At 55.3% G+C, this 17,952-nt stretch overlaps 1 protein-coding gene across 2 annotated transcripts in view; it reads right to left on the bottom strand.

The window, feature by feature from the left end:
* Positions 1-12,262, bottom strand: part of CRTC1 (CREB regulated transcription coactivator 1) — a 78,748-nt gene extending 66,486 nt beyond the window's left edge. For both annotated transcript variants that reach the window (XM_060144820.1, XM_060144821.1), the window contains exon 1: positions 12,133-12,262. In XM_060144820.1, the coding sequence (XP_060000803.1) occupies positions 12,133-12,258 (126 nt within the window). In that variant the 5' untranslated portion in view covers positions 12,259-12,262. The remainder of the gene's footprint in view (positions 1-12,132) is intronic.
* Between the last annotated feature and the right edge of the window lie 5,690 nt (positions 12,263-17,952).

The following is a 17,952-nucleotide window of genomic DNA, read 5'->3' as shown; positions in this document are numbered from 1 at the left end:
GATGCCTGCCCTGGTTCCCTCCCAGGGGACTATCCACCCCAGACCCCTGCATCCCCTGCCCTCACTCTCCCCAGGCCTGTGCCCGTATGGTGGCTGGAGGGATCTTGGCTAAACCTACATCGCACATCACTGCCCTGCTCATAACCTTTCTGGAGCACCCCACCACCCCAGAATCGGACTCTGACCCCTCACGGGGGCCCATGACACATCACCCACGGAGTTCGGCCGGGCCAGACTCTCCCCAACAACAGGCCTCACATCTCCCAATCCCATGGCTCACCCTTGTGCCTCGGGGCTCAGCCCAACCGCCACCTCCACCAAAGGGCCCCCCTACTCCCATCCCATTTCACTCTCTCAGAGCCATGACTTTGGGGCCAGGGACCAGCTGGCTGCTGGCATGGTTTCCCCACTTGTTCTGCAAGGTATCCCCAGGGCCCAGCACAAAGTAGGTGCTCAATAAATACTGACTGAAGGACTAGACTTTCCAGCCCAAACCCTGGCCACTGCAGGGAGACCTCATTGCGTGGTCCGGTGCTTCCTACGTTCCCCAGCCCAGGGTACCTGCAGGGCCGAACAGGCACCACGCTGCCCCAGGCCCGCCCTCCAGAGCCCACAGGGGTCTGCCAGTCCACTCCAGACCCCTGCATAGTCAATACAAACTCCAAGTTTCTCCCTAAAACTGTTCAGAAAACTGTAGCTCTGGGAAGATCCTACTACCCACCTGGCTCTGTAGCCGCTCGGCACCCGGTACACATTCCCAGATGGAAAACGGGACCCCACGCCACATTCCCACTACTTAAGGGGAGAAGCCTGACTGTGTGGTGGGAGACTGGCCCTTTTAGAGGACACTTGCACCCAGAAGATTCTAAAATGAACTAGAGATAGGCCTGCCCTCGGGGGGGTCACAGTCCAGTATCTGCTTAGTGCCTGTTGAAAACCCACTCCGTGCCTGCTGTCTGCTGTGCCCACTCCATGCCTGCTGCCAAGCGCCTGCGGGCACCTGCTGGGTACACCCTGGGTGCCCGCTGAATGCCTGCTGTGCACCCACCGATGGTTCACTCTGTGTCTGCTGAGCACCTGCTGGGTATACCGGGTACCTGCTGAGCAGGAGCTGAGTGTCTGCTGAATGCCTGCCGTTTGCCCGCCCAGTGCCGCTGAGTACCGCCGTGCGTTCACTGTGCGCACGCCTCCAGAATCCTAGCAGCGGCAAGCACGCATCTACGTGCGAGCCCCCTTCCGGACACGCTACCTGGGTTAACCCGTCTAGGTCTCACCACAAGCCTATGAGGCAGACACCACTGTGACCCCCGCTTCACCGAGAGGGAGAAGAGCCCAGAGGGGACTCCCAGGCCCAAACTCACTCAGGAGGAAGCAGGGAGAAGCCCAGCAGCACGGTCCCAAGCTGGGTACCAGGTGCTACAGGACCCCCTCACCCCAAGCACTTTCTCCCCTCCACGCCCATCTGAGAACCCTGAGGAGGAAGCCCCGGCCGCGCCTCATTTCCATCTGGCAAATAATAAATATTGACTCTCTCTGAATCCTTGGCCCGAGAGGCAAGCAGTGGCTTCCTTGTTTGCGCACCTGGACCCCCAGCCAGCCGGCGGCACCAGAGCCACCCCTGGCCAGGGCAGGGCACACCCACCTCTGCTCTGGGGTAGGGCTGGACATGGTGGAGGGAGGGAGGTGAGGAGAGGGGGTCGGAGACGCCCCAGCCAGAAATGGGGGGCTAATCCATCCTACAAGCTCCAAGATGAGGTGAGACTCTCCCATCCCCACCCCTTTCTCACTGGTTCCCCCACCTCACTCTCCTTCCTGCTCACCTCTGAGTAAACCCTGTCATTATTACCTCTGAAATGTGCCAAATCGGCCTTCCCTCTGTCCTCATCGTGGCAGAGCCCAAGGTGCTACAGTCCCCTCCCTGCTGCAGGGGGTTCAGAGACAGACACACAGTTGGGGCAGGCACAGGGAGGAATACAATGAACGCCTGATTTGCAAAACACCAGGGATGACCGCCACGGTCATCAACAGATGTATATGAATCGAAGCCCAGCCTCCAACAGGGCCCCTTATGGCTGCATTAAGAAAAATGTGGGCCCCAGATTCAGACACAGGGTCGATCCCAGCACCTCCACACACAGCAAACCACCTGACCTGTCACGCCTTGGTCTCTCATCTGTGCACCAGGGGAAGCAACAGGCTCTTTCTTGGGGTGATCGCCACCACTTGCTGGGTGTAGGCACCTGGGCTCTAGCAAGCATGGCCCCTGCCACTCCCGCACCTTCGTGTCACTCACGTCATCGTCCTGCTGGAACCTTCCATGACACCCCATGGCCCACAAACAGGGCCTGGCCTAGGGCCCTCCATCACCCGCCCCGCCTCCCTCCCCAGCCCTCTGCCCGTGCAGTCTATGCTCCTCAAGCCCTTCCCTCCACGCACAGGGTTCCAGCAGCCTGGAAGGCTCTGCCCCACCCCGACCGGCTGGCCAACTCCCAGAGCCGCATGAGACAGGGGAAAACGTGTGGTGACCTGGGTCTGTCCAAAGGGGTCAAATCCCAGCTCTCCCACCTCGAATGTTCTGTGACATTTGCTCTCTGAGCTGTGGTTTCCCCCTCAGTAAACCCGGGAGGATGCCGTCAGCTGCCTGGGGTGTTGATATGTCGCCAGGCTCAAGGTCTGCACCTCAAGGAACCGGGGGCCTCTACCGACCCCTTCTCGCCTGCACAATCCTGGCACGCGGGGGAGCACAGGAGCAGGGCTTCTCAGCCTCGGCACCCACCGACATCAGGGGCCTTGTGCGCGCTGCAGGGTGTTGAGCAGCACCCCTGGTCTCCGTTCACCAGATGCCAGGAACACCCACCGCCCCAAGTCATGACAAGCCAAGATATCCCCAGATGTTGCCAAATGCCCGCAGAGGCAGAACCGGCCGGGGTGAGCACCCTGGAGCACCCATTTTTGACACTTCCCCACCACTGCACTCGGGCCGGTCTCTCCCCAGGCCAGACCCCACCCCTGACATCCGCATGGCATTTTCCAGAGGGTCCCTGTTTAAAAAGAAATCCCCAGCACCAAGGACTCTGAATCCCAGCCCCTGAGGCGCCAGTACCCTGTCTCACGGAACAGCACGGAAGGCAGCCTGTACCACTGAGCTGAAACCAGAAGCTCCCGGCGCCGAGAGCGGCAGAGGAGGCCCAGCACTCAGCCTTCGGGACGCCTGCAACGGCCCAATTCTGACCCACAGTAACCTAAGTGACCCCGAGCAGGACCAGAAGGCCCACTGCATGGACAAGAGTCACCTGGCACTCTGCCCCCGAGCCAGCCTTGGGGACAGTGACAGCAGAACCCTCCCTGGTGGTACGGACCGACAATTACCACCAGGCCACCAACCAAGGGCCAGACAGCCCACTTACCCCTCTGACGGAGGCCAACCCTATCCCTCCACCTGGCACAGCCCTGGTGACCCCGGTGTCCGGGCCTCCCAGCAAGGCCCACATGGCAGGGTCCTCAGATCCCCACTCAGAACTCAGGTCCCCACCCAGACCTCCAGAAGCAGGATCTTGGGGGAGCCCAGAGTCTGCATCCTTTAGTTCCAAGGTGGTTCAGAGACCCCCAAGAGTGACAGAACCACTGCCCACCATCCTCCCAACCTTCCTTGTTGCTCTTGGTCAGTGGGGCTCAAACTGTGGGTGACAGCCATTGGCCCAGGGCCAGCAAACTCCTGTAAAGAGCCAGATGGTAGATATCTCCACCTCTTTAAGCCATCAGGTCTCTGTGGCAATGACTCAACTGCCACAGACAAGGCATGAATGAATGGGCGTGGCTGTGTTCTAATAAAACTTTATTTACAAAAAAACAGGTGTAGCTGGCTGAGCCCTGGATTACTGGGTTATGAAACCAATTCAGTGGGTCCCTGGCATTTTATAATAAACAGAAGGGAACCAATTATATGAACATTGCACGCGCACAGGGAGGGCTGGACTCCTTGGAGAAAACTGTTTCAATTGTATGTTTGCTGGTGGCTGCTGTTACGACACGAAACACAAATTTCTAACAGTGGGTCACAGTCAAGGAAATGAGAAGGCGGCCTCGGAACTAAGCCCTCAGCTTCCATGCCTGTCCCTCAGCCAGTGACACCCTCCCCTCACCCAGCCACAGACCCCCCCGGTTCCACACCTACTGCAGGTCCAGCAAGCCCTCCTGGATTCCCCGGAGCAGGTGGGCCCCAGCGCCGCACACCCTGAGCACTGGCCACCACCTGGTGAATCAATATGCCGGCAATTCCACTCCCGGGCATGTGCCTACAAGGTGAAAACAGGGGCTTGTGCAAATACTTGCACACACGTGTTCACGGCAGCACCATTCATGACAGTGAGAAAGTGGAAACAGGCCATATACCCATCAACAGGTAACAGATAAACTAAATGTGGTCCATCCGCACAACGGAATATTATTTGGCCACAGAAAGGAATGACACTCTGACACGTGCTACGAAGTGGATGAACCTCAAAAACATCATGCTGAGTGAAAGAAGCCAAACACAAAAGGCCACATGTTGTATGGACCCATTTACATGAAACGTCCAGACACGCCAATCCACAGAGACAGAAAGTAGATTAGTGGTTGCCAGGAGATGGGGCAGGGGAGGATAGGGAGTGACTGCTAATGGGGACTGGATCTCCTTCTGGGGTGATGGAAATGTTCTGGAACTAGACAGAGGCGATGGTTGTACAACACTGTGAATGTGCTAAATGCCACCGAAATGTGTATTAAAATGGTTCATTTTATGTGAATTTCACGTCAATTTTTTAAGGCTTTTTTTTTCAAAACAAGGTCACTCCGCATGGTTCCCGGGCTGGCCATGAGCTTTAGGAGGGTTCTCTACACAGGACCCCCGGCTGGCAGGGCCACTCAGCAGTCCCCTGTGGGAACAGAACCAGGGCTCTCCAAGAAAGCCTCCTTCCAAATGACAACTGGACCAATTAACCCAGAAGCGTGTCCCGTGCCAGCCACAGAGACTTCGGCACCCAGCCTGATCTAGACCATGGCTTTTATGGGAAAAGCGCCATGGGCACCACACAAAGGTGTGTGTGATGGTGTCCCAAGGCTGCCACCTCCAAGACGAGGACAATTAGTGACAGGAAATATGGAGTCCAGGGTCCAAGTCATGGGAGAAACAGGGGCGTGGTGGGAGAAACTGAGTCACGTTTCGGAAAAACCAAGGCCCACATGGGGCCAAGCAGGCTCTGGCAAGCTACTGAAGGTTCTAGTTTGTGTTCTTACTTCCTTGTTTCGGACACAGCGCGTGTGCTCATCCCAGAGCTACACGTCAGTTCTGCCTCTTCCCGGCTGGGATGCAGCACTGGGCCTCAGCTTCCCCATGGGCACAATGGCAAAGCCGACCCTCCTCTCCGGTAGGAGGGGCTGAGCAACAAGAATGGGGATGAGTGAAAGCCACACGGCGCCCGGCAGGGGGCAGGACCCAAGAGTGCAAAGGACAGACTTTACCCCTGACCACACTGTGACCATACTCTTGGTCAGCTCCTGACAAGATGCCCCTCCTGCCCCAGGGCCTTTGCTCTAGCTGCTGTTTCTCAGGCTTGTTCACCATCACCACCAGGCCCAGGACAGAGTGAGAGTCCCCAGTTCCTGACAATGGGTGTGTGACGGATCCACTCAAGGCCTCGAGGGGAACATGACCTGCCAGAGAAGGACACGTGTGCACATCTGCAGACAACCCTCAGGCCCACCGCCCCGAAGCGGGTTCCGCATGGTACCTGGACTCCGCGGGCTCTGTCTCAGCCCAGGAGAGTGTCCGCCAAATGACCGCCAAAGGCGGGGGGCGGGCATAAAACAACACAAATTCATTTTTGCACAGCTCGGGAGGCCAGACATCCAAAATCGAGGTGTCGGCAGGGCCACATTCCCTCTGGGGGCCCTAGGAGAGGATCCTCCCTTGCCTCTTCCAGCTTCTGGGGGCTCCACGCATCCCTGGCTCGTGGCTGCAACACTCCAATCTCTGCCTCCGTCATACATGGCCTCTCATACGTGAGTCCGGGTCTTCTCTTTTCGTGAGGACGCCAGTCATCTGACCACCTAAATCCAGGACAACCCCATCTTGAGATCCTTACCCTACTCACAGCTGCAGAGACCTTCTTTTCCAAATAAGGTCAGAGTCGCAGGTTCTGGGAGTCAGGATGTGGGCACATCTTCTTAGGGGCCCCCATGCAACCTATTACCGGGTGTGGCAGATCACCAGCTGGAGGGCACTGAGACTGCTGGGGCCTTCTGGAGGTGGGGTGCCGTGTACCCCATCCTCTCAACAGAGCAGCTCGGCGAGTCCTGCGTGCGTGTGTGTGTGTTAAGGCTGCAGATGGCACCAGACACTTGAAGCAGCCGGCACAGAGGCAAATGGTGCCAAAGCCCAGGATGGAGGCCAGGACTGGGGGCGGCCTCCACGCTCAGCTAACCCGAGCCCCCGCTGCACGGTGCCTGCGGCCCAGAGGCCCGTTTTCCAACAGCCTGTGCAGAGCCACCCCCGTCACAGGGTAGGGCCGGGAGAACACCCTCCTTGAGCGCAGCCAGAGCTGGCAGCCCTGGCTGGGCCACCGTGGACTGCTTTGCACGCGGGCTTTTTCTGGCCCAGGTGCTGCTCCCTGGGATGCTCAGTGATCAGTTACAGGCAGAGCCTCCTGTGCCCTGAGCCCCCGGCAAGTGGGCGACGCGCCCCCATCTCTTCCCCTCACCTCCCACATCCGGTCCACCCACATGTCCAGTCATCTCTGCTGGCAAAATCCACCACTCCGGCCACTGCCACGGCCACCTCCCTGCTCAAGCCACCTTCTCCATTCCCCAGCCGGGATGCTACAGCGGCCTCGCACCATCTGCCTGCTTCCCTTCTCACCCCCTTGCCCACTCAGCTCACAGCCATCTTTGTAAGACACGAAGCATCCTTGAATGATTACATGGAGAGTTACCATGTGAGAGTGACCAGCAACTCCACTCCTCGGCGTATACACCCAAGGGAAAGGAAGACCCGCGTCCACACAAGCACTGGGACACAAACGTCCGCAGCAGCACTAGTCACAGCAGCCAAAAAGGTGGAAACATCCCGAGTGTCCACGGATGAACAAATGGATACGCGAAATGCAGTGTATCCACACCATGGAGTATTATTCAGCCTTAAAGAGTAATGAAGTAACGGACAGTGGTGGCTACACGACACTGTAAACGTACTTAATACCACTGACCTGTACACTTATCAATGGTTAAGATGGTAAATTAGGAACTTCCCTGGTGGTCCAGTGGGTAAGACTCTGAGCTCCCAATGCAGGGGGCCTGGGTTTGATCCCTCGTCAGGGAACTAGATCCCGCATGCCGCAACTAAGAAGTCCGCACGCTGCAACTAAAGATCCCACATGTCGCAACGAAGATCCTGAGTGCCTCATCTAAGACCCGGCACAGCCAAAATAAATAAAATAAATACATAAATGTTAAAAAAAAAGATGGTAAACTGTATGTTTTGTATATTTTACCACAATTCTTAATAAAGAAAGGAAGGACTGATACACCCTACAATATGCATGAACCTCGGAAACATCACGCTGAGCAAAAAAAGTCAGACATAAAAAGCTACGTGTTATATGATTCCATTTATATGAAATGTCCAGAACAGGCAAATCCACAGAGACAGAAAGTAGATGAGTGGTTGCCAGGAGTGTGGGAGGGGGAATGGGGAGTGACTGCTAAGGGGACGGGGTTTCCTTCTGGGGTGATGGAAATGTTCTAAAATTGGTGATGGTTGCACAACTCTGTGAATATGCTAAAAACCACTGGATGGTACACTTTATTTATTTTTTTGGCCGTGCCGCGCGGCTTGAGGGATCTTAGTTCCCCGACCAGGGATTGAACCTGTGCCCCCTGCAGTGGAAACTCGGAGTCTTAACCACTGGACCACCAGGGAAGTCCCTAGTTGGTACACTTTTCTTTTTTTTTTTTTTGGCTGCGTTGGGTCTTCATTGCTGCATGCAGGCTTTCTCTCTAGTTGGGGTGAGTGGAGGCTACTCTTCATTGAGGTGCGCTGGCTTCTCTTGGTACGGAGCACGGGCTCTAGGCACACGGGCTTCACTAGTTGCGGTGTGTGGGCTCAGTAGTTGTGGTGCGTGGGCTCAGTAGTTGTGGCTCGCGGGCTCTAGAGTGCGTGCTCAGTAGTTGTGGCGCACGGGCTTAGTTGCTCCGCGGCACGTGGGATCTTCCTGGGGCCAGGGCTGTCCCCTACATTGGCAGGCGGATTCTTAACCACTGTGCCACCAGGCAAGTCCCAGTACACTTTAAATGAGTGGTTTGAATGTATTGGGAATGATATCTCAATAAAGCTATTACAAAAACAAGCAAAGGATCAGGCCACTGACCATCACAAACCCTCCCAGGGCCCCTCCCTCAGGGGCCAGCCGCATCTCTCCTCTCTCTCTCTCAATATGCCAGCTTCAACCTCGCCAAGCCCTTCCCACCTCGGGGCCTCTGCACCTGCCTCCCTCACAAGGGACACCCTTCTCCAGCATGGGGTGGGGGTGGGGGGCGCGGGGGCCTCTGTCTCACTGTCCAGGTGCCAGCCTCCCGCCCTAGCCAGTCCTAGCACATTGCTTTGCTTCTTCTCTCTGAGAGCATCGGCCTCATTTATCTGTAGCAATTCTCTCCTGTCTCCACTAAAACCATGCCGGCTCCCCAAGAGCATGGCCCTCACATGCCTCATATGCTGCTGGCTCCCCAGTACCTAATACAGTCCCTGCGACGTGCTGGGCAAATAAAAATGACATTTTGTGGAATAAGCAAGCTACCCTTGCTCACAGATGAGGATTCTGAGACCCAGAGAGGTTAAGAAACCTGCCCGAAGTCACACAGCAGAGCACCACAGCCCTCTCTGCACATCAGGCTGCCCAAGTCGGAGGACGAGAAAGGAGCATTCGTGCACTCACCTCTCTACCCTGCGACCCAAAAGTGGACGTCGCACCCCATCCGCCACCCGAACTAGCCCTTGGGGTACCTGCCCCTGGGTGAAGTGACAGCATGGATCTACTCATCAGGCTCAACACCTGCTGACCGGCCTTTCACAAGGGAAGGCACTGCGGGTGCACCCATCACGACCGAGGGCCGTGCACAGACACACATCGACACGAGCGTCCCCGCTCGCTCCGGGAGTGGGCGTGCTGACCTGTGGAATTCCCCTGAGAAGAGCAGGTACCAACTGGGCCACGTCCCACCTGTTCTCAGGTGAAACGCTTGTGTCTACCGCAGGCGGAGGCAGCGCAGAAGGCTGCAGCCATGGGAGGGTGAGCAGGAGGAGACCCTGCATCAGGCGGGTTCACTCACCTGCACCAGACACTGCTGATGTACCACGTGCCATGTGCAATAGCCGGAAAAGGCTGGGAAAGAGCTTGCCCATCCTGGTCTCAGGTGCAGGCAAAGCCACCAGCCTGCCCACAGTGGCACAGCCGTATTGGTGGGTGCGGAGTTTTGAACTATCTGCCTGGGTGCAAAGCTCGCACCCCTGCCCACACAGCGTTTCCTTCAAACTGAAGGTATCTCGGCCTTGACACTGCTGACACCTGGGGCCGGATCACTGTCTATGGTGGGAGCCGTCTATGCATCGTGGGGTGCATCCCTACTCTCTACTCACTAGATGCCAGTAGCAGCCCTTCCCCTAGTCGAGACAACCAAAAATGTCATTGCCAAATGTCCCCTGAGGACAGAATCACCCCCAATAGAGAACACTGCTCTGTCTGTAAAAATCTAGTATAAGTGCACCTCCGCCCAGGGCCCAAGCCCACCCTACCTCCCCAACTCCCGAAGTAAAGGAAGGCAACAGGGCGAGGGAGGAAAGAGATGGGAAACGGTTACCAGGGGCCGAGAGAACTGCTGTCTGCGAATCTTAAAAATCTTTTCTACATCCATCAACCAATGAATGGATAAACAAATGTGGTCCAGCCATACAAAGGAATACTACTCAGCCATAAAAAGGAAAGAAGCTTCCTGATACACGCTACAATGTAGATGAACCTTGAAAACGTTAGGCTGAGCGAAAGAAGCCAGACACAAAAGGCCACATCTTGTATGAGTCCATTTATATGACACGTCCAGAACAGGTAAATCCATAAAGACAGAAAACTTGGTGGCTGCCAGGGGCTGGGGGGAGGGGCAAATGAGAAGTGATTGCTAATGGGTGTGGAGTTTCTTTGAGGAATGATGAAAACATTCTGGAATTAGACAGTGGTGATGGTTGCACAACTCTGTAAATGTACTAAAAACCACTGAATTGTACACTTTAAACAAGTGAATTATATGGTACTATCTCAATAAAGTTGTTATTTGAAAGATATCTTTTCAACAACAATTCAAAAACAAACAAACAAAAAAACATCAATAATTCATTTCCAACCCTAAAGCAGAAACCAGGCCTTGGATCATGAAGAGCTGTCAAGAACCAGTGTGACCCCTTCTTCTTGTCACACCACGTACATTTGACACCTACTGCATGCTAGCACACACTACATGCTGGAGACAAGATGAAGTGGACACTCCTGCACTCAGAAGCCCTGACGTATGGGCAACACTCAAGCTGCGCGCTTTCATTCATTCATTCATTCACCAACCACATCCTGAGCGAGGCCGCAAGCGGCTGGAGCAGGGACAAGCAGCACCTGGCCGACAGTGAGCACCCGACTGATATAGCTGAACAAACGCATGGAAATGAAGACACACATTCTAGTCTTACGGTCATGATCTCAAAGAGAAACAAGCAACTAATTAAAAAGTAACGTCACCCCAAAAGCCCACCTGAGGAATCAGAAACTGAGGCTCACGGCATGGAGGTAGGTCTGCCTAGGCCAGTCAGATCAGACGCCAAATCCAGAAACCAGCGGGGTGGGTGTCTGCAGCTCCCACTCAACCCCTCCCCAAGGCCCCAGGGTACAGCACAGGGGTCCCATCGCTCTGCAGGATCGAAGCAGAGATTTACTGCCACCTGTGCAAAGCATGCTCCCCTCCCTGACCCACGAGGAAGGGCTTGCTACACACACTCCACAAGGGAGGATACCGAGACCCAAGGAGCTTGGCACCTCACGGTGGTCGCCAGAGAGCTGGGGCCCAGAAGAAGGGCCAGGACCCCCAACCCCAGCCACAACCAAGCCCCTGCTCCAGGCCTACAGCGGCTTCCCAGATGAGGTTAGCAGGTAACCGGGCCTGCTCCTGCACACCAAAAGCACCCAGCCATCTGAAGAACTGTCCCTCCATCCTGGTCCTGAGGGGCCAGGGGCCATCTGTGGCCAGCTGTACCTTGTCCTAGTGGGAGGAACATCACCTGGTCCCCACCATATGGGCTGCATGGGGAAGGGGCAGCTGTCTGCACTCCAAGCTCCAAGACAGCCCAATCTGCCTTCCTGATCCCGCCCAGGTCCCCACAGCGGAGGCCAGACCTTTCCCTCAGGTATCCAAAAGGGAGATACCTATCCCATCTCAGCTCTGCAAGTGGGGGTACCTGTCCTTCCCCCAACACTCAGGCAGTGAGTGCACAGGTGACAATGATGGAGAGACACCTGTCCCTTCAGGTAGCAATGGTGTGGGGGCAGCTGTCCCCCTCAGGTGCCAATGATATAGGAGCACCTATCCCCCCGCCCCAGTTAACAGTAATGCTTGCAAGCAGCACCCAGTTCACACACCTCAGTATCACTGCCCTAGGTAGCAGTGATATAAAGGCACCTATCCCCCTCAGGTAGCAGTGTGGGGACACCTTTCCCCCCTCAGGTACCAATGATGTAATGGCACCTGCTCCCTCCATGTAGTAATGATGTAGAGACCCCTGCCCCTACAGGTAACAATGATGTAAAGACACCTGTCCCCCACTTCAGGTAGCAATGATGCAGGGACACCTTCACCCCTTCAGGTATCGATGATGTGGGGGCACCTGTCCCGCCCACGACGCCCGGGGCGTGGGGACACCTGTCCCCACGGGCCGAGCCAAGTCCCGCCCCCGCCGCGCGCGCCCCGCCCCCGCCGCGCGCCCTCCACCCCGTGCACGCGCCAGACACGCGCCCCCTGCCTCCCTCTCCGGCCCAGAGGGGTCGGCGCGGGCAGCCCCCTTACCCGCGCGGCCCGCGTCAGGCTCAGGTCCTTCATGACCTCCTCGAAGGCCGCCGTCTCCTCCGCTTGCTTCTGGTTGTGCAGGGCGATCTTCTCGCTGAATTTCCGCGGATTGTTCGAAGTCGCCATCTTCTCGCCGCCTCCTCCTCCTCCTCCTCCTCCTCCTCCACCTCCTCGCCCCCCCCACTCGCCGGTGCCACCACGCAAGCGCCGGCCGGACCCGCGGGCGGCGGGCAGTGCGCAGGCGCGCCGGCTGTAGTGAGAGCGGCACATGCGCACAGGAGTGGCGCGCGGCGCGGGGGCGATAGCGCATGCGCGCGCCTCGGCGGCGCGCTTAGAGGCCAGAAGGGGAGGCGGGAGAGGGAGGGTGGAGTTTTCGGCGCAGTCGCAGTGAGCCGCCTCCTGGCCCGCTGGACAGCGGCCGTCTGGCTGTTGGGCAAGGGACAGGCTGGGCCGCTGGAGCTCCCAAGAGAGAGACTCCTGGACGCAAACCCTTCCAGGTCACCAAGATGGAGCCAGCACCCATCCCAAGGACAGGTAGCACTCGAGGCTGAGCCTGGGCTCGGGCCAGTTCAGCTCAGAGACCAGTTCAGGGCGTTGCTCATCCATGCATGCATTCATTCATTTATGGAGCGCCTATGTGTGCCAAGCGTACTGGGGGAACGGCGTGAGCAAGCAGACGTGGTCCCTGCCCTCATGGGATGCACAGTCGGGGCGGGGGGATGGAACATAACCCACCAACAAATGACCCGAGAACTTTTCAGATGGAGAGAAATGTGATGTGGAAAATAAAACCAGTGATGGGCCAGGAGGAAGAGTGATGTTAGGAAGGGAGGCTCCTATGGCCAACATGGTTTTGGGGGTGCGATCAGTCCCCAGCCCAAAATCCCAATGTCGTCCTTAACACCTTTCTTTCCCTGTTCCTATCCCCTATCCAGTTCCTATTTTCTGGATCCTTAAGCTCGGAGAACTGGAGCTACATAGCTTCAGCCTCCTCTCTGTGAATTTCTCCAGTCCAGTTTTGCTCAAGGAAGCCAGCTTTGCCATGGGGTGCTAAAGGACAGGTCCAGAAATCCCACCCAGACCCATCAGTGAAAGGGACAGCAGAGTCTCCCCGATGATGAGGTGGGGGGGCAGGTGACCTAGAGAGGCAAGAGGGATTCTGACACCTAGTTGTCTCTCCCCAGACAGAGGGACCCCAACCACCAATGTCAAAGTTTGTATTCAAGAGGCTCCAGGGATTTCGGAGCATGAGTGGGGCAGAAGCCAGGAGGGGCAGCCAGGGGAATTGGGGGCATCTCTAATTGCACAACAAGCACACTTTTTTACCAGGGCGAGGGATGGCTGGAGGGGACACTGATGGAGATCATAGGGGGAAACCAACATTTTCCAAACATGCTTTTATTTACATTTTACAAGTTTAATGAAAAGTCCACATTAAATACATACACATACATAGATTTTAATTTGGAGTGTCCTGGGCACTGCCACTGCTCTATTTTATCCTTCTTGTTCATATGGTTTTGAGCACTTTATTGGACTTCTAGCCTTTTTGCTTAGCAAGTATCTGCCACCTATCTGGGGTGTCAACAACCAACTACCCTTCAGGGAACCCTTTCCAACTTTCAGTCCCTGGTTTGTGGTAGAGCTGGTCTCACCACTCGCTCTCCCCACAGTCTCCCCTTCAAATTGGAAGCCTTGGCCAATCAGCAGAGCCATTGCTCTGACCAGCACGATTGGGTCAGGGCAGGCATGTGACCCAGTTTGCCCAATGAGATGCAAGTCTGGAATTTTTGTTTGAAGCATGGGAAAGAGAAGCACCCTCTTTGCTTGGGTGGCTGATTTGAAGGATAACACAGGTTTGCAGAGCCAGAGGTCACCACTTGAAGAGAGGTGGCCTGGGGAATTCCCTGGTGGTCTAGTGGTTAGGATTCTGTGCTTTCACTGCCGTGGCCTGGGTTCAATCCCTGGTTAGGGAACTGTCCTAGAAGTCGCACAGTACGCGTGGACAAAAAGAAAAAAAAAAAAAGAGAAAGGTGGCCTGAGAGTAAACCCACACAAAGGAAAACAGAACCAAATGTAGGCAAAGACACTCTCAGAATTCCTGCATCCAGCCATACCTGAAGCTAGACACTCCTGCCTTTTCAGTTATGTGAGCCAATAATTCATGCTCTTTTTTGCTGAAGTCGATTTGAAGTCCATCTTCTCTCCCTGGCACAGAGACTGAAGCTTCTGGGAGTCAGGTAAGGGACTGGACATTCTATTTATGTGACTTTTAGTCCCTGCCACCATCCTGAGATTGGACAGGAAATAGTGACAGAGAGCAGGGACGGCAGCTGCCCATAACAAGTTAAGCGCCAGAGCCAGGACTGGAACTCGGGCCTGACAGCAGAGGTCGGCTTCCTCCTCTACACCAGGTTTTGTCAAGTTTAAATGAGGTTAATATATGTCAAGTGCCTGGCTCATAATAAGTGCTCAAAAAATGCTGGTTACCCAGATCACTTACATAAGGCTGCATTAAGCCAGTTTCTGCACAGAAAGATGGAGGAGAAAAGATTTCAGGGGGAGCAGGGGCCACAGCAAGAGGCTGTGCCCACAGGGCAGAGGTGAGGGGCCAGTGCTCGCCCTACTCACCCCCGTTTACCCCGCACCCCAGCAGCAACTCGATCCATCCTAAACCCTGGTGATGAGTCAGAGGAAGCCACAAGCCTGCTTATTGCACAATGGCCAGACAGTGACCAAAGCCCTCCTCCCACTCCACTGACCCCCAGCCCTGAGAAGGGTGAGGCCAGGGCGTCTGGTGACCCAGGCAGAACCCAGCCCCGACTCTATCACTTTCTCCCTTCATCAAAGACACCTTCCACCACCCAGTGTGGCCCGGGCAAGACTTCTGGAGCAGCTCATGGTCTTCGTAAAGGGGGGCGGATCTCATGCTCCCTATGACACTCAGAAAAAAATCCTGTGGCCCGAAGGGTCCTCACACAGCCTGGCCCCTCACTCCAGCCACCCTGGCTTCCTTGCTACTCCACCTCCAGGTCTTTGCATGTGCTGTTTCCTCTGCCCGCACTGCTCTCCCCACAGATCCTTTCATGGCTGGCACCTTCTCATCTTTCAGACCTCTCCTCTGGCAGACCCACCCTGAGGGCGCTATCTAAAGTGTACCCTTGAATGTTTGTCCCATGATCCAGGAACATCCCACCCTCTGAAGGCAGCTGTGTCTGGAGTACTGTCTGCTCCCCTATAGACTGAGCAGAGATCAGAAGCTGAAAGTATGTTCACCCTTCTCAGACACTCCGGGGGCTTGAAGTTCCTGTGTGATGCAGAAAGAACACAGACACACCCAATTCCCTACTCCTAAGGCTTGTTCTCTGTTGATGGCTCTGAGCACTTTAGGCCTCATTTTATACTCATCTGTGTTCATTCTGTTTCCCTGGCTCCCCAGAGCTAACACAAGACTAGTCAGAAATGGGGAATTAGGAAGGGTTTGTTAAATGAATATGCCTGGGAAACTCCTATCTATCCCTCAAAACCCACCTCAAATGACCCCTCCTCCAGAAAGCCATTCCTGACCCCAAAGCAGAGCTGTTCCTCCCTCTGGACTCACACAGCCCTGGGTCCTTCTCCAGCCAACCCTGACCCAAAGGGATAAGGAATATCCCATTCTCTCTGTCGCTTTTTTTTTTTTTTTTGGTTGCACTGGGTCTTCATTGCGGAGCGCAGCCTCTTTGTTGTGGCACGTGAGCTTCTCTAGTTGCAGCACACAGACTGTCTAGTTGTTGTGCAGTGTGGACTCAGTAGTTGCGGCATGCAGGCTTAGTTGCCCGCGGCATGTGGGAATCTTAGTTCCTCGACCAGGGATTGAACCCACGTCCCCTGCATTAGAAGGCAGACTCTTTATTTTTTCTTTTTTAATATTTATTTATTTATTTGGTTGTGCTGCGTCTTAGTTGTGGCAGGTGGGCTCCTTAGTTGTGGCTCACAGGCTCCTTAGTTGTGGCATGCGAACTCTTAGTTGCGGCATGCACGTGGGATCTAGTTCCCTGACCAGGGACTGAACCCCAGCCCCCAGCATTGGGAGCATGGAGTCAACCACTGAGCCACCAGGGACGTCCCGGAAGGTGGATTCTTAACCACTGGACCACCAGGGAAGTCCCAGGAGTATCCCATTCTTAAATAGCTTCCCTTGAGTTACAGAGCACATCCAAGTGTGAGCTAAGAGGCAAGTCCTATAAGCTACTTCTTGCTGCCTCCATGATATAGTTTTCTCTCCTGTGCTCCATAACTCTGGCTGGCTCCCTTTTTTTCTCTGCCAGCTTCCCTAGCATCCTCTCCCACCCTTCCCTTTCTCATGTCCTCCATCCAGCCTTGCTGATCCTGCGTGGGTCTTTGCACAGGCTGTCTCCCTGCCTAGAATGCCCTTTCCCCTGCATCCAGGCCACAGCACCCCTCAATGTAAAGCTTCTAAATACAAGCTAAATTAAAACCTAAATTCCTGTGCGTTTCTGCGTGGCCCAGCCCTTGCCAATTCTCCAGCTGTGTGACAACAGGCAAGTGATTTCATGTCTCTGAGCCTCACTGTCCTCCCGTGTGAAATGCAGATAATGGCACTCCGCAGAGCAAGCTCTTGGGAGATTAAATAGATAATGCATGTAAAGCACTTAGCTCAGCGCCTGCTTCCTCGCAAGCACTCAATAACTGTTAGGGAAGCAAAACCCTACATCGAGATGTTAGTTTTCATGGCTTGCTTTTCTGCACTGCCTTATATGGAATCTTAGTCAATCCAGGGTACCCACATTGCATGAAGGTGAACTCGGGCCATTGGGAGCTGGAAGGCAAAGAGGAAAACCATCCAGGGCCCGTCTTTGACTTCCAAACCAGGCCCTCATCAGACAGAGTTTTGAAAGGCAAAGCAAGAACCAGGTTTGATTATGAAGCGAAAGGGAGGAACCCGATGGGAGCCAGAAACACCAGACATGGAGCTCACTCCTTACGACCGAATAAGAGGTTAGATGAGGACCCAGGCCCCTCAGCCCCCCACCGCAGGCTGAGTGTGGGGTGGAAGGTAGGACGGGGCGGACTGCCGGACTGCCAAGGAGGCTGGAGTTGAGGGGGCAGGGACCCAGGGGGATGGATCTAGGGTATGGTGGGGCAGAGCCAGCCGTCCAGTCCCCACCACAACAACCACCACGCTGAAGGGACATCTGGGGCAGGCCTTCCAGTGACACCAGAATGCCCTGAGACTTGGCTGAGCTCCAGCTAAACTGCCTCACAGAGCCCCCCGCTACCCGCTGTCCAAAAGCCCAGGACACTTACAGCCCCAATCTACTCCACAATAAAAGAGAAAGATGCCCCAACCTCTAGGGGGCAGTGGCTGCAGCAGAGATACAGCTGGCTTTTCTTTTTGGTGGCCCAGCATCTGGAGGCTGGGGAATCCCCATAATGGGAATTCAGCCTCTCCAATGACAACAGAGGCTCCAAAGCCAATGGTGTGATCAGTCAAATTATGGGCCTCAGTTCCCCTTCGTTTCTGTGTCCCACCCTTTGCCACACCGCTGTGCATTCTTCCTGCCTAAGGTAGGGGATATTTACCCAGCCCTGATTTTGAGCACATCATTTGCTTTGGCCAAAGGAATATGGGTAGAAGCAGCAGCACAAGAGTTCCGAATCTGGACCTTAGGAAGCCTCATGTGATCCCACTTGTCCTCTGGCACCATTGTAAGAGGAGAACATAGGTTGACTAGCTGCTGGTCCCAGGAAGATGCAAGGTAGGTGGAGCTGAACTTCCTGGTTACTCCACAGTCTTGCACCTGGAAGCAGAGCTGC

The sequence above is a fragment of the Lagenorhynchus albirostris genome, chromosome 3 (assembly GCF_949774975.1).
Source record: "Lagenorhynchus albirostris chromosome 3, mLagAlb1.1, whole genome shotgun sequence".
NCBI classification, from domain to species: Eukaryota; Metazoa; Chordata; class Mammalia; order Artiodactyla; family Delphinidae; genus Lagenorhynchus; species Lagenorhynchus albirostris.
The sequence above is the reverse complement of the archived record's forward strand: the minus strand, read 5'-3'. Positions and strand labels throughout refer to the sequence as shown.